Raw genomic sequence first — 15,280 nt, 5'->3', positions numbered from 1 at the left:
AGAAATATAATTAAAGAAATTTTATTATTATCTTATCCAAGATTGACTAATAACAAACGGTATGAAGAATGAAAATAAATAAATCAAGTTTAATCAACTAATCGATAATAGTAGATTTAAAACAAGTTGTTGATTGAAAATGAATGGATTAGGAGTTTGATTTGAATCTCCCTTCAATGAATGCACCAGGTTTTCCACCATCTTTCCTTTTCAAACAAGCCATGCACATGGTCATACACCGCCTTTGCATCACTAGTTTATAGATGGGCCATTCCTCGATATAACCCCACTTATCAACTTTCACAAACTCAGTCTTGGTCTCTAGGGGCTCTACTTTAGTGTTTTTTTTTGACCTAATCTTAACACCTTTTATTTGCAACTTTATTAGTTAAATTATTTTTTCTTAAAAATTAAATTTATGATTGTCATTGCTATTGCTTTCTAAAATAGTGATGGAGCTATTTTCAATCCAAAATGTAAAAATGGCTGGACATAATCACTTGGTTTAAATGTTGTAGACATGTTTTTGTCTTTGCACACATGTTTTGTTGCCTTTAAATTAATCCACTAAGAATTATCATTTTTAAGCATGTTGATTTCAAAAATTATAATAATAATTTTTTTAGAAGTATCACCTTTTAAGGAATCATTTTTTTTGTAGCAACCAACATTCTTTTTTAAAATGTTTTGACTTACCACAATAGTAATACTAGCATTTTTGTCCTTTTTGGTTCTTTTCAAATTTAAGCCTATTAGCAAACTACTTGAACTTGAAATTTTTTTTTGGCAAGCTTAGTGGTCTGTCTTTCTTTCACAACATGAACCTTGGCATCATCATAACTAGAATTTTATTCTTGTTTTATGCATTCCTTTTCAATTCAAGGATGATTAGCCAAAGCCTCAAGAGTGATTTTCATTTTTTTTTTTATGTTTTAGACTTTTTTTAAAATCTTTCTATAATGGAGAAAGTTTGTCTATCACAGATGACATAATAATTATTTATACATGCTCATATTATACTGTTTAAATTAATTAAGTATTCTTTTAATTTCACACAGTTGTTTAATTATAAAACACCTGTTAATCATATGATAATTATTGAATTCACTAACGAGAAATTTCTTACTTGTTGCATCCTCCGTCATATACCTAATCTCTAATTTATCTCATAACTCTTTTGCAATAGTCTTGTTTTGGTATGTATCAAATAGGCTGTTAGAATGACCATTCAGATTATGACTTTTGCACATGTAATTTGCATTATCCCATTTCTACCTTTTTTATGTTGTAGCAATAGATTCCATTTCATTTTCTTTTAGCCTAAGAGTAGTTAGAACATATATAACTTTCAAGGTTGAAAGTAGGAAATGTATCTTTTTTTGCCATTTTCAAAAATTACCATCATTAAAATGATCTAATTTGACAAAACTAAAGGTCAAATCCCTTAGTGTGCTTCAATAGCCATTGTTGAAGCAAATAAAATCTAGAATTATTGCTTTTGGAATAATTGTTAAAACAAAAGTCTAAAAATCTAGAATTACTGGTTTTGATAAATTTGAAATTTAGAGGAAAGGCTTTAAGGTATGTAACAATATTACTTTTCTTAAGGTTTTATTCACCCCTATTGTATTATTTATTGGTAGGTGTATAAAAGGACTGCAGGTGATAAATCTCAAGGATATAATGAACTTCAGCAACTGATTACATTTTGTACTAACAAAATCAACCCACTGAGTATTCACCGACATATTACAAGATCATTAAACTTTTATAAAGTTTTTTTACAGCAAAATTTTATAAAAAAAATCTAAAGTTTATTTGAAGAAAGGAGAGTTTTGAGAATTGTTTCTGTATATTTTCAAAAAATTAAAAGAGTGTATATATATATATATATACATATAGATAAAACAAATTAAGCATATTTTTATTTTACTGATATAATAGTCTATTTCGAATAGATATAAACTGTTTGTTTTTTAATAATTAAAATTGTCTATTTGAACAGATTTATCTATCTGCTTTATGCAAACATAATTATCTGTTCTTATTTGTCTATTTATTTTGGATAGACTTAATTAATTAGACATTTAACTAAAAATTAAACTTTAAATAAAATAAAATAAAATTTAATTTATTGCATTGTAAGTTCCATTAATTAAATATTAATATATATTAATTAATTAATATACATTAATTTTTAATTAATGCAAGATCAACCAAGCTTGAAAATCCAAACCTATGATCCATTAGCTGCTTAAGTCCAACTATAATAAACTTCTACTTCTCTTAATTTAAATGACTATCTTTTTTTTTTTTTTTCTAATATGAAATTATTTCTCATACTTTATTTTAAAAATCTTTAGCAGTTTTAACATGGAAATGTGGTTTTGAGGAATGCCCCTTTTTTTATTGATTAGATATTGTGTGAGAGTAAGTATTTAAAGATGTTGATGATGCAGTTCAAGAAGCAAAGGAATTGTCACAGGTTATGAATCTTTGCCATTACCTTGCAGCTTAGATGTCATCTGATTTGTGTGTTAGTAATTTTTATTATTCTACTTTCCTTTTATGTGAAACTTCTCTGAATTATCTAATATGAAAAAGTATTATAGATAGAAGTTTAAATGATATATTAGTACTCGCAAATTACTCGGGTTCGATTCGATTCGATTATTATCGAGTCAAACTCGAGCTCGAGTAGCTCGACTTATCGATCAAGCTGAGTTCGAGTATTCTTATATCCGGCTTGAATAGCTCGCGAGCCTAATCGAACTTTTATATTTAAATTTTTTTATTATTTTAATTAATAAAATATCTCGAATTCGAATTCGAGCACAAATAATCAAACTCTTATTAAATATAAGAATCGAGTTTATTTTAACATATTAATCGAGCTTAATCGAACGAGTTTGAGTAGCTTGATTTCGATTACGAATCGAGCTCGAGTTAAGAAAATGAAACTCGATTGAGTTCGAATCGAGTATCGAACCTCGAGTTGGAAGTTGAGTTCGAGCTCGAACTTCTCATTGTATCGACTCGACTTGGCTCGATTACACCCCTAATTACAGATTTACAATTGTCACGGTTGTTGGAATTTATTTGCTTCTATCACCAAAAATTCAAAATTCTGCCTCAAGGCTCTTGTTGATATTTAGTTATTTACTACACAATAATATTTGTTGGAAGTAGAGTAATAGTAAGTTTCATAGCATTTTTTAGTAAAAAAAATCATAACTTAAGATAAAGGAAGAGATTGTTATCGTTGAGATTTAAATTTCAAAATTTTATATTATTTTTTAAAAATAATTATATAAATCAATTAAATTAAATTTTAAATTCAAAGTAAAAATTTTTTTAACATGTGAAATTCTCACCTCTCACAATTGTAGTGAAACATTGCTATGTATTTTCACAGCTCAAGGCTTGTTGGTTTAAGGATGAATATTAAGGGACATAGTCGGTTCTCCGAAAAAATTTGTACTTGGTAGGATTTTTAGGGCTGCACCACCATTTTTGTTAAGTTTGTACAGAATCTAAAGAATTATGGAAGAACGCAAGAAATGTTTTATCATGATGAACCAAAAACTCAAAATTGCAGATGTGAAATATATGGTTGTAAAGATGTGGTTCATTCAAGAAACTTCTTGGTGATTCACATGAATCCATATACATTGATTGCCTAAGAGAAAAAATTTGGATAAGACAGCTGATGAAGCTGAAAATTGTAGTGTGGATTATTATTCCTATCGAGTTGTGAAATATAACGATAAAAGAATTCGTCACGCAGAGTAAACCAAATAAGCTTTATGGCAGAGTAAAGCCGTATTTTTGGTTCATTTCATTAAATGTTGATTGAAAATATACTTGTGCCCCTAATTTCAATGGTAAATGCAGGTATCTCCAGGGAGCTGGCTTTTTAGTGATCAAATCTGGATGTTGATTCTGTGGTTGGCATTGATGGTGACCAACCAATTTCAGATGTTGCTGTTATGAAACATAAGACTGATTCAGCGTCTGTTTCGACAACCTTTCGTGCTCGCTTTGTTGGTCATGGGTACAAACAGGTAACACCGACCATCTGGGTTCTTTGGGAGAAGTGATTTCAAGATTTTCCAGCTGGTGGAGTGCTAGTTTCTCATGGTAAGTTTTAGCCTTGAATCAGGTTTTTGGACAGGCTGATGTATGGGGTGATGGTCCTGATGGAGTTGTGCCTGAAGTATCAGCTCATCTAGAGCTAGGGGGAGCACTTCACATTAGCTTGAATATGAAGTCTTTATACAAAAGCCAATTGAACAAGTTTCCTTTTGCATCTCACGATGTAAAACCGAAGCTACCATTCCAGCCACCAGCGGGTTAAAATACCTTAGGGTTAGCCATGTAATGTCACAATCCCCATAGACCATTGAAAATCACCGACGACTATAGGCTATAGGTGACAATAGCTCACCAATCCGACCATCACTATTTGTTTGGAAACGAAAAACATTGCAAAGTAGCCCAACTTGTCTCTAACTGATAGCACAACTGACCTACTGGAATAGACTAAACATTCAACAACTTGCATCCTACATTAATTTGAACCTCAAATTAAGCAATATGCAAGAGCATGGTTCATTGCATGGGAAGCCAGCGAGCAGGCCGGCAAATGATACTGCTTGCCTCACCCATAAACAAGAAAGCTTATAAGGGTGAACTTTGAATGTTAAAGTCAACAGTGGTTTCCTCATAATTGAATGATTAAACTACTAGTTGATCAAAGATCCAGTTAAACTAAAATCAGGAAACCAAATTAAAATGAAACCTTTTCACTCGCTAGTCCCTACTAGATTTTTACACTAGTCCAGCTAGAAACTTTCTCAGTTGCAAAGCCCACCCCAGAGAGTTTCAGCTCTCAAAACAAAATGCAAAACATGAACATATATTGAAAAGAGTTCAGTTCCAAATGACAGAAGAGCTAGCTCAATGTTGGTTGGGCAACTGAAGAACGAGAATAGATGTCAGGTAGTCTTCACAAAGTGGCGGGATAACATTTTCGCAATCTCCAGGAAACCAATCTTTTCTTTTCCTTCAACAATAGTCTAAGCTTCTCATCACAAAAGATCTCCTTCTTGTTATCGGAATTCTGCAGGCAAAAGCGTCCATATATTTTATTGTATGTTATTAGACAAAATTTCCTCATAAAACAATGTCAGAGTCACTCACAATATGATATCTAAGCAAAATTTATTAAACATAAAATAGTAAAATCAGCAACTTTAACATCATGGCAAGCAGCGTACAAGACAATGATCACAGTAACTGCTTACATGATCCAGCAGACAAAGAAACAAGATCATCCATGTGAAAATTAAGGTTCAGGCATAAAAAGAGGATTATTGTTTCCTTCCTATAGGAAACACAAATATGTATTGCATAAATTCGTGTTACTCATCTCCGTAGACATAATATGAAACACGTGCAAGAGGATCGGAGGATCCGTTAACACTGCCGAGAGACTAATCTCAACCATTCTCCCATACTTCTCTTTCCTCATTCACGCTCTCATTTCCACCAATAATAGCTAATCAGTAATAAGATGCACATGCCATGGGAGAATATGTGGAAAAATTAAGATTCTCCAATGAAATCTCTTATTCAAGCATTAATGAGGAAAAAGGAAGTGGAGGGTGAAAATGTCGCTTAGGAGGGATACATCTAACAAGAAAGAGAACTAAACACCAAATATAACCAGCCATTAGACAAGTCAAACACCATAGACCTAAAGAACCCATTGCTCTCAGCCTCTCTGTCAAGGACAGTCTCATTAGCCCAAAGGACAACAAGCATTCCTCCTTTCAATTTGTTTACCCTCCTCTAGGATCTAACACTAAACTGAAGGAAGCAACAAGTCACTCTCAAGAGATTAAAGTCTGATTCTTAAATACTCTCATACAATTCTTTTTTTCTTTTCTTAAATATTCTCATATAAGTCTTTTTTTCTTTCCTTTCCCTAGTGATTTCCAATATCCACCAGCGCATTAAGCTCTCTTGAAACTCTGGAAAAGCAAATGAAGACATCATTTGTCACAAGAAACAGAAAGTTCCATTCCAATTTTCAGCACAAAATCCAAGCAAAACCTTGGCGCTTGGAAAACTAGGAAATGCAAGAAAAGGGGCCATAGTGGCATAACATGTGGCTTAATTTAAGCACAGGTGACAGAATCCAAAGTCTTAGAAATCACTTCTGGAACCATCCCTTCTTTCCCTTCACCTTTACTTCACTTTCTTACATGAATAAACAAATATTTACCTTCTAGTCTCATCTGAGTCCCAGTTTTCTCCTATAAATGTCACTTTAAAATACAAAAGGAAACCACAAAAACTGGGGAAAAAAACTCCTTTTAACTTGCAAATCAAGCATCAATTTTAAATCCCTTAAAAGCACCAAACTTAGAGTCATGAACAATAAGAACACATCAATGAAAACCAATGAACTAGAAGTGAAGCAAATTAAAAAAAAAAAAAACTATAATTGAAGCAAAAGAAAAAATATATATAGACTGGACCAGGAGGTTGTGGGATTTGACATAGGTCCAGATCTGCTTAACAGCTTCAGTACGGGACGCCTGTTGGGCTCCAAGGAACTGACCCAAAGCAGTAGAAACGGGGGAGAGTTCAACAATTCCAGTGGGTCGAATCATGGTTCGAGAAGCAGCCGGTTTTTCAGTCTTGGGTTTTGAAGTGGTTGGCTTTTTCGTAGTTTTCTTGGCCACTTTCGAAGTAGCTGATTTCGCAGCGGCAGAAGCAGAAGAAATCTTGGCTGCTGCTGCTGCTGACGACGGCGACGCCGCCGCTGGAGAAGCTACAGCACCCTGAAACCTTTGAAAACCCTAGAGATTGGGTTGAAGTAGAGAGTGAATCGCCTTTCACCTTGCTGTTGGGTGAACATAGAAATCGGGATTTCCGGGGCGACCTTCTAAACAGAGAGAAGGCTCAGGACTGGTAAATCGGAAGTTTTTTCAGTCTTTTAATTTTGCTCTTGCAAGTGTGACATTAGGTAGTATGTTTATTTGGTTGTACAACTTGCCACGTCAACTCTACTTGAGTAAGGTCATGGAGAGTTTGGTTCAACTCGGTGTTGCTATAGTCTCCTTTACATTTTAGAAAATAATTTTTGAAAAATAATTTTTTATTTTTAGATATTTATTTTGTAAAAAATTGATTGGTCAATAATTACTTATATAGATCAACAAAAAATAGTATAATATTTCTCAAATCAAATCTTGTACATGTTTTTTTAAATTCAAATTTATTTTGATCTTATTCAAAATATTATTATATTAATAAATAATATTTTTATTTAATTTTATTAAAAAATTAAAATATTAATATTAAAAGTCTCTTAATATTTTAATTTTAAATATTTTTATAATTTTATTGAAGTAAAATTCGAATACAATATTTTAAATTTGAATTTGATTTGATTTGATTTAAAAATTATTATGTTAATAAATATTTATTAATATTATTATATTAATAAATAATATTTTTATTTAATTTTATTTAAAAAATTAAAATATTAATATTAAAAGTCTCTCAATATTTTAATTTTAAATATTTTTATAATTTTATTTAAGTAAGATTTGAATACAATATTTTAAATTCGAATTTGATTTTATTCGATTTAAAAATTATTATGTTAATAAAAATTTTATTTAGTTTTAATTAAAATATTAAAATATTAACATTAAAAGTCTTTTGATATTTCAATTTTAAATATTTTTATTTTGTATATTATTGAACATAAATATTTTTAATATTTCAACAATAAATAATATTATATTATTAATTTAATAATAAATAATAACTTATATAATAATATTTTTATTATTTTAATAATTAATTTTAAATAATATAATAATAATAATTTTTTAATATGAATATTTTAAATAATTTCTTATTATTTTTGTTTAAAATATATAATTTTATTTTTTATTTATTAAGGTATTTATATTACTATTTTAATAATAAATACAAAATAAATATTTTTGTTATGATTTAATAATAAATACTTTCAATATAAAATATAAATATTTTAATGGTATAAATATTTTAATAGTAAATATTATTATTTTAATATTAATAAAAATAATATTTTAAGAATAGTAAAACTATTTTAAATATTTTGAATATTAATATAAAGAATAATAAATAGTTTTATTTTAAATATTTTAATATTAAATATCATTATTAAAATATAATTATTCTTGAATATTAATAATTTTAACAATAAATAATTTCAATATACTTTAATAATAAATAATTTTTAATATTTTAATAGTTATATTAAATTATTTGAAAAAAAATATTTTACAGAAAATAACCAAATAACATGTAAATATATTTTAAAAAAATATTTTCTGAAAATCAATTTCTATAAAACAAACGAAACCTTACATTCCTGTTTTATTACTTAAATTGAGGATGCTAAAAGTGGTTCTACTTAGAACTTGTGATTTTCTATTTGTTATTTTGTTTATGAATTTAGGATGGTATGAATGTAAATTATAATTATCTTTATTTTGCAGGCAGACATGTTTAATAATCGGGTTTTGAATAAAGATTTTTGAGTTTAAATTTATTCGTATCAATATGAGATTAAATTATTAATAAAATATTATTTTTTAATCTTTTTAATATATAATTTTAAAAAAATTTAAACCTCTTGAACCCAACCTTCAATAAAACTTTTAAAAGATTGATTGAATCTAATCCAACCTAATTTGATTCATAGACAGATTTGCTTACTAAGTACTCACCTAAGCATGTTGTTTTGATATTAAACTCCAATGGCGTGAGTTAAGATTAAGAAATGAATCTTTGCTTAATTCTTAATGTTTGCATTTTTAAAAATTTATTACTATTTAAATGTGCATTTTATTTAAGCCACTGGGCATAATGATAATATCACTTCTAGTGTTTTAATATTATTTAATTAATAATAAGAATTACGCTAATATAAGTGAATTGACTCCATATATACAAAAAACAAAAAAGGTATAGAAATGCAACAGTCAAATTTGTTTTCATACCCAGCATATGGTTTTGGTTCAATCATACTCTCAAGCTAAAACAATAGAAAACATTTTCCACAAGGTTGAGTAAAGCATCAAAATTGAATTCAACTTATTCAGTCAAGATAAACTTTGATATCAATTCCATTATCAATGAGGGACTGAACCACGGCTCTGATTTTTCCTTCAAATTTGTCCCTCTCCCTGGGAGTATAAGAAGCAGTATATACATCAGCTTCTCTTGCTCTCTCAGCTAAAATCCGCCCAATTGCCAAGCATGCAGGAATGTCTGATCTTGATCTCAGTACTGCTTTAATGTCCTTAGAGTTTGTGCCCCCCACAGCAACCTGCTTACATGTCACCCTATGAGTAAGGGAAGCAGAAACAAAGCGCTTTGAGATGAAGACATCAAGTGTAAATGGCTCCATGTAGGCTCCAGTGCGTTGTTTAAATGACATATGTTTATTTGGATTCTTTGACTTTTTCTCCTTCTTGTAAGTGTATGGCCTGCTATTATCATCATCAAGAAAATCCTCTACCCCAAAAAAACTTCTTGGCGCACGATGAATCTGTAAAAGGGAAAACGTTGTTGTCATTGCCAAAAATTAGACCTCATAATCTAACATGGTTTAAAATTTTAAAGAAAATCATATGAGTTTAACAAAAAAAAAAAAAAACATATTTCATGTTTTCCACGTCGACACGAATTATAACATATAATTTTTGTGTAAAATAAAACATGAACATACGAATTACCAGTTCTACCAAAAACAGACCCTTTAGTTTGAATCAATTAGTCATTGTGATTTCTATAAAGTTTGGAAGTGACTGAACTTTTCTACCTAATGAAGCAACATATAAGCATAGATTGAATAACATCAATTCCTTATAGGAAGGGGCTGAGAACCATCAGAAACAAGGTTACATGCATCAGAAAAAGCTTGATAATTGTACATTCAGCAATAAAATTTGGAAGAAAGGAGATATTTTGAGGGAACAATAACCCTTTTTTCTAGAGTAAGTCAGCGTTGTAATAGAAAGCCCGCTCTCTCTAACTGGTTCTAGAGTCAGGAATTAAGTAAAGAGCGATGTATGAGGCAACGACCTAATCCCAGGTCCACTAGAGGAAAGTAAAAGGTAAAGGCACTTTCAAAGGCTATCTATCCCCTATTCTACTAGCAAACCAGTTAAAAAGGATATAGTAATCCCACGCCTATAGGTAGCAAGGTGAGGATAGGATAGAAGAACCTTATAATCATTAAATCTAGAGTAAGTAAGGTTGGCAAAGTCAATTTATTTATATCAACAAATCAAATAAATAAGGATGTATGAACAGATTATGTACATTTCCTCTCTTATCATTTCTCTTCTCCTAACCATTTTCAGACCCCTCCAAGCAAGCCAAGCTGAATGTTTCACTTCAAGTTTGCCATAAGGTAGATGTTACAGTAAGTTTTAAATCTCTCCACCCATTATGGAACATTACTAGCATCATAAAATGGAAAAAAAATTAGGGCAAAACCAAAACTAGACTGAATTGGATTCTGCTATATGATTATGAGTGTTGAAAGTTGGAAAAACTCAGCTTTTAAAAAGAACTTAAGAACTCTCAGCTAACCAAATTTCAATCAAAATACACCAATTGAATTCTTCTATGCATCGTACACAGAGAGGACTTGACAAAAACATGTTGCAAATAAAATTTCTCATGTTTCTATGTACTTTTTTCTTGTAATATCAAACAATGAACACAATTTCTGGAGTCTGGGCATCAATGGGTAATGGTTTTGGTTTTAATTGACAAAATTTTCTATTAACAAATGAATTGAGTATCCATAAAAACTAAATAAAGTTTAAACGAAAAAACGAATTACCTGTCCACTGTGAAAAGAACTTGTGGGCAAGTACACGCAAGGCAAAAGAAGCTTCTCTCCATAATCTGAAACTACCCTTTTGCTCAAAACCTTCCCTATTACTTGCTTCAACATCTTACAAATTACACCCTGAAAAACAAAAACAAAATGTCAAAACATAATTGCAAGGACTTTGCATAGTGTATAAAGAAGCATTACATCGAACAGTTAAACCACATTGAAATTGGGTTGAAGCAAATTAAAAAGAAAAAAAAACTATAGTTGAAGCAAAAGAAAAATATATAGAGACTGGACCTGGAGGTTGTGGGATTTGATATAGGTCTAGATCTGCTTAACAGCTTCAGTACTGGAAGCCTAGAAATTCGGTTGCGGCAGGGAGTGAATCGCCTTTGACCTTGCTGCCGCGTGAAAGGAAAAATCGAGATTTCCGGGGCGGCCTTTGAGACAGAGAGAGGGCTCAGGACTGGGAAATCAGAGGTTTTTTTTCACTCTTCTAGCTTTGCTTTTGCTAGGGGGACTTAGGGTAGTATATATATTTGGTTGTACAACTTGCCACGTCAACTCTACTTGAGTTTGTGTCATGGAGTGTTTGGTTCAACTCTTTGTTGCTATGCTGTAATTTACATTCCTGTTTATTACTTGAATTGAGGATGGTAAAAATGGTTCTAATTAGAACTTATGATTTTCCATTTGTTAATTTGTTCATGAATTTGGGATGGTATAAATGTAAATTATAATTATCCTTATCTTGCAGTAAACATATTCATAAATCGGATCTTAATCCCGTTTGTTACTTTTATAACAAAGTAATTTATGCCAATACCACTTGACTTTTGCTCTTAATCATTCAACGGGGCATTACCTACATTTCTATTGTTAATGCCTCGAGTAAGTGACAGAGTGAATTGTCTTCCTCAGCTTTTGAGGAATTAATTACCTTCATTTAGCTTGTTACATTAATATGGCTTTACCATCCTATTTTATCTACTATTTCCCCATCACGAGTGGACTTTGGATAAGGCTTTGTAGTTTGTAATATTTTTCTTTGCATGATTTTTTGTATGATTATTAAATATAAAACGTTAAAGTTTAACTGGCTTGTAATGTTTCTTGTATACTCATTATCCTAATTGGTAATGGTATCATTCGCCATTAATTGTTTTCTCCTGATTTCTTGGCTGAATCTGCAGAAAAACATAAAGAATCTATGTCTCTGAACACAATTATCTACCACTTCATCATCAACATCCACAGTGACAACCGCAATGCTTGATGTAAAAAAGCTAAGATTACCATCTTTTGAAGCTGATCTGAGTTCAGTTGTGGCGGATAGACTATGGGTATATATATATAGGGGCAACTGGTCCACCCTCAGAGGTCAGTCTTGTTAGTTTGAGGGTACGAAGTTGAGAATTTCAGTGAAAAACTGTGGAGTTTTGTTATTGCACTTCTGAAATAGACATATTTTCTTCCTTCATCTAGTTCATTGACCCTAGATAAACTTATGAATCATCTATTTTCATATGAAGATCATGCCCGACAATGAGCCTATAAACTTCACATTGTATATGAAGATCAAGCATTTTAGTTAGAAGTGCATAGGTTTTGCTTTAGTCCCATTTGAGGGGTTTTTCTTCCAGTAATTCTGTTTTCTTGATATCCTTTTAAAATGGAGCCAATTTGTCATATCAGAATTTCACTCCTAACTTCTCTTTTTAGTTTCTTGATTCTGGGCAACTGAGTTCTGGTCATATTATCAGTTCTGAAGATCATTCTCAGTGTTAATTGTCTGGCTGTGCCTTATCATTTGGGCCTGTATTTGTAATTACGATATCTGATTGAGTTATCTCTTTATCAAAGAGTCAAAATCTACTATACAATTTTGGTGCTTGTTATGAGGTCATACTATGATGTCTGTGATACAGTCGCATTTTCACTGTTTTGATATGTCTGCAGGCTAGCTTGGAGCAGATTTAGTACCTGAAAATCTTCTGACGAGTGATGAGGCTGTAATTGCTGCTGCTGCTGCTGCTGAAGCAGTAGCTCTTCCATGAGCGGCTGTTAAGGTTGCCAAGGATGCTGCCTTGATGATTAAGAACTACAGTTCTGCAAAAACAGAAAAGAAATCTGCTGTAATTGGCTCATCTAAATGGTTTATCATGCTTGTTGGACTTTGAACTAAAACGTTGATGTATATATCTCATCTTTGTTTTTGTAAATTTCTAATTTCCCCTCTTTTCAATGCCTTCAGGACCAACTGAAACTGGAAAGGCTCCAGGAGGAGCTTGCCGACAGATGTGGAGGACAACCAACCCTTACACAGTGGGCTGCTGCTGCTGCTGGAGTTGATCAGAAGACCCTGAGGAGGCGCTTAAATTATGGCATACTTTGCAAGGACAAAATGATTAAAAGCAACATATACGGCTTGTTATTTCAATTGCAAAAAATTATCAGGGAGCTGGAATGAATCTCCAAGATCTTGTTCAGGTATGTGGTCTGCTACATGTAGCTGAATAAATTGATTTCATCGTGAGAATGGAACTGTGAAAAAAAAAAGCAAAAAATAAACGAAAGAGAAAGGGCAAAAGAGCAGCTTTAGCTTATGCTTTTAGTGTCTGAATCTTGCCTGGTTCATTCATAGAAGGATGCCAAGGCCTTGTAAGAGGTGCTGAGAAGTTTGATGCTTCTAAAGGTTTCAAGTTCTCAACATATGCCCACTGGTGGATTAAGCAAGCTGTACGGAAGTCTCTCTCTGATCAGCCAAGGACAATTAGCTTGCCGGTAAGTTCTAAAGTGTTCTGGTCCTAAATGCATTGCCATTTTTAAGTGTCTATGATAAATAAAGATAATACCAATTCCTGTCATGTTGGATCAATGATCTCATAATATATGTCGTTATTATTGAAGTAAATGCGTCAAATCTGCTTACTTTTTCAACTTTTTTGGCTTTACAGTTTCACATGGTTGAGGCAACATTCAGAGTGAAGGAGGCTAGAAAGCAATTGTACAGAGAGAATGGAAGACAGCCTGACAATGAAGAAGTTGCAGAGGCAACAGGGCTCTCCATGAAGAGGCTCACTGCTGTTCTACTCTCGCCTAGGGTTCCTTGGTCTCTTGCTCAGAAGATTGGGATCAACCAAAATCTCAAACCTTCTGTCCGTCCTATTTCAAATGTGGCATTTACTTTTTTTTTTTTTTTCCATTTTTAACCTGTGATCATTAATGCACTTTGATTTTGTTTTGTTTTCTGAGGGGACTATGTTAATTTTGTCCAGGAAGTAATTGCAGATCCTGAAGAAGATACGGCAGAAGATATGCTGATCAAGCAGTTCATGAAGAAGGATCTTGAAAAGGTATTGGACAGCTCTGAGTCCAAGAGAAAGAAAGGTGCTCAGATGGAGGTTCGGAATGGAGAACGGAAGGATGAAAACTTTGCAAGAAATCGGGGAGTCAATGGGTGTAAGCAGAGAAAGAATCCGGCAAATCGAGTCATGCGCTTTACAGAAGTTGAAGAACAAAAAGAGAACAGAACATCTGCAGCAATATTTGCCTTCATATGCCACAAAAGATCCAGGATAGAGATTACTGATGGACTTACTGGCATGCATAGTTGAATTGAGGATCAAAAGCCAACGGTACAAATGCATCATTCTTTTTCTGAATTTGAAGTTATCAAGATTGATTCTTAATCACTGAAACTAAGAGTTTAGCATTAAGTAGCAAGGCTTTTGGCATTGTGCGTGTACTTACAAATGGTTGTTCATAGAAAACATAAAATTTTTTGACTGCAGCATTTCACAATATTTTATGTATCAGAGACATTTTTTATGTAACTCATTGTCATATGAAGACGAAGGTTATGTTTGATTCAATTCCTGGGATTGTCCACAGTTTTGAAAATAATGTAATTCCACATAAAATTAAAGTACTCCTTGATAATCAGTTGCTTAGAATGACATAACTCTATTACTTTGTTACATGGCAATACATTAGATTTTGTGAATGATGTATCAAATTCTGAGTCTAAAATTTTAGTAAATAATCCCATTTAAGCGCGTTGAATTGACGGTGTTAATTGCTAAACTGAAATTAAAGTATATACAATGATAACGTTTTAATCTCATTAATAAAAATTTAGTTGACAGTGTTAAATTGTTAAGGGGTCGTTTGAGATTGTTTCTAGTTTTATTATGTTGGTGGTTGGTATTATTGGATGGAAGTCTGGTTCTTGCTTCTGTTAATTATTATGTTCTGATGTAATAACACTTAATGTACTTTTGTTATGCTCTTTAGAGTTTTAGTTGTTGTTGGAGCATTTTACAAACTCTTTTGTAATTGATCATCTTCGCGGCT

General features: G+C 31.8%; 1 protein-coding gene and 2 pseudogenes across 3 annotated transcripts; 1 reads left to right on the top strand and 2 right to left on the bottom strand.

The window, feature by feature from the left end:
• Positions 1–4,750: 4,750 nt before the first annotated feature.
• LOC149515590 (uncharacterized) lies at positions 4,751–7,032 on the bottom strand (annotated as a pseudogene). Its single transcript, XR_016346840.1, has 2 exons — positions 6,546–7,032; positions 4,751–5,122 (listed from the first exon to the last, which is right to left on the bottom strand). The product of XR_016346840.1 is annotated as an uncharacterized LOC149515590 (transcript).
• A 2,007-nt stretch (positions 7,033–9,039) lies between these two features.
• Positions 9,040–11,439, bottom strand: LOC111296502 (Ribosomal L18p/L5e family protein). Its single transcript, XM_022890852.2, has 3 exons — positions 11,222–11,439; positions 10,928–11,056; positions 9,040–9,622 (listed from the first exon to the last, which is right to left on the bottom strand). The coding sequence occupies exons 2-3, from the start codon at positions 11,039–11,041 to the stop codon at positions 9,170–9,172; spliced, it is 567 nt and encodes a 188-aa protein (XP_022746587.1). The 5' UTR covers positions 11,042–11,056; positions 11,222–11,439; the 3' UTR covers positions 9,040–9,169.
• Positions 11,440–12,063: 624 nt separating this feature from the next.
• LOC111297440 (RNA polymerase sigma factor sigB-like) lies at positions 12,064–15,001 on the top strand (annotated as a pseudogene). Its single transcript, XR_016326318.1, has 6 exons — positions 12,064–12,325; positions 12,889–13,059; positions 13,179–13,421; positions 13,569–13,708; positions 13,882–14,100; positions 14,203–15,001. The product of XR_016326318.1 is annotated as an RNA polymerase sigma factor sigB-like (transcript).
• Positions 15,002–15,280: the final 279 nt, after the last annotated feature.

Source organism: Durio zibethinus, chromosome 12 (genome assembly GCF_047325235.1).
Source record: "Durio zibethinus cultivar Kanyao isolate XHJ-2024 chromosome 12, ASM4732523v1, whole genome shotgun sequence".
NCBI lineage: Eukaryota > Viridiplantae > Streptophyta > Magnoliopsida > Malvales > Malvaceae > Durio > Durio zibethinus.
This window is presented reverse-complemented; position numbering and strand designations above follow the sequence as displayed.

Bases quoted from the DNA above. Each gene is read 5' to 3' on its own strand.
- LOC111296502 (XM_022890852.2), bottom strand. From the start codon at position 11,041: ATGTTGAAGCAAGTAATAGGGAAGGTTTTGAGCAAAAGGGTAGTTTCA. The intron at 9,623-10,927 runs GTAATTCGTTTT...TCCCTTTTACAG, and splicing joins GTTCTTTTCACAGTGGACAG to ATTCATCGTGCGCCAAGAAG.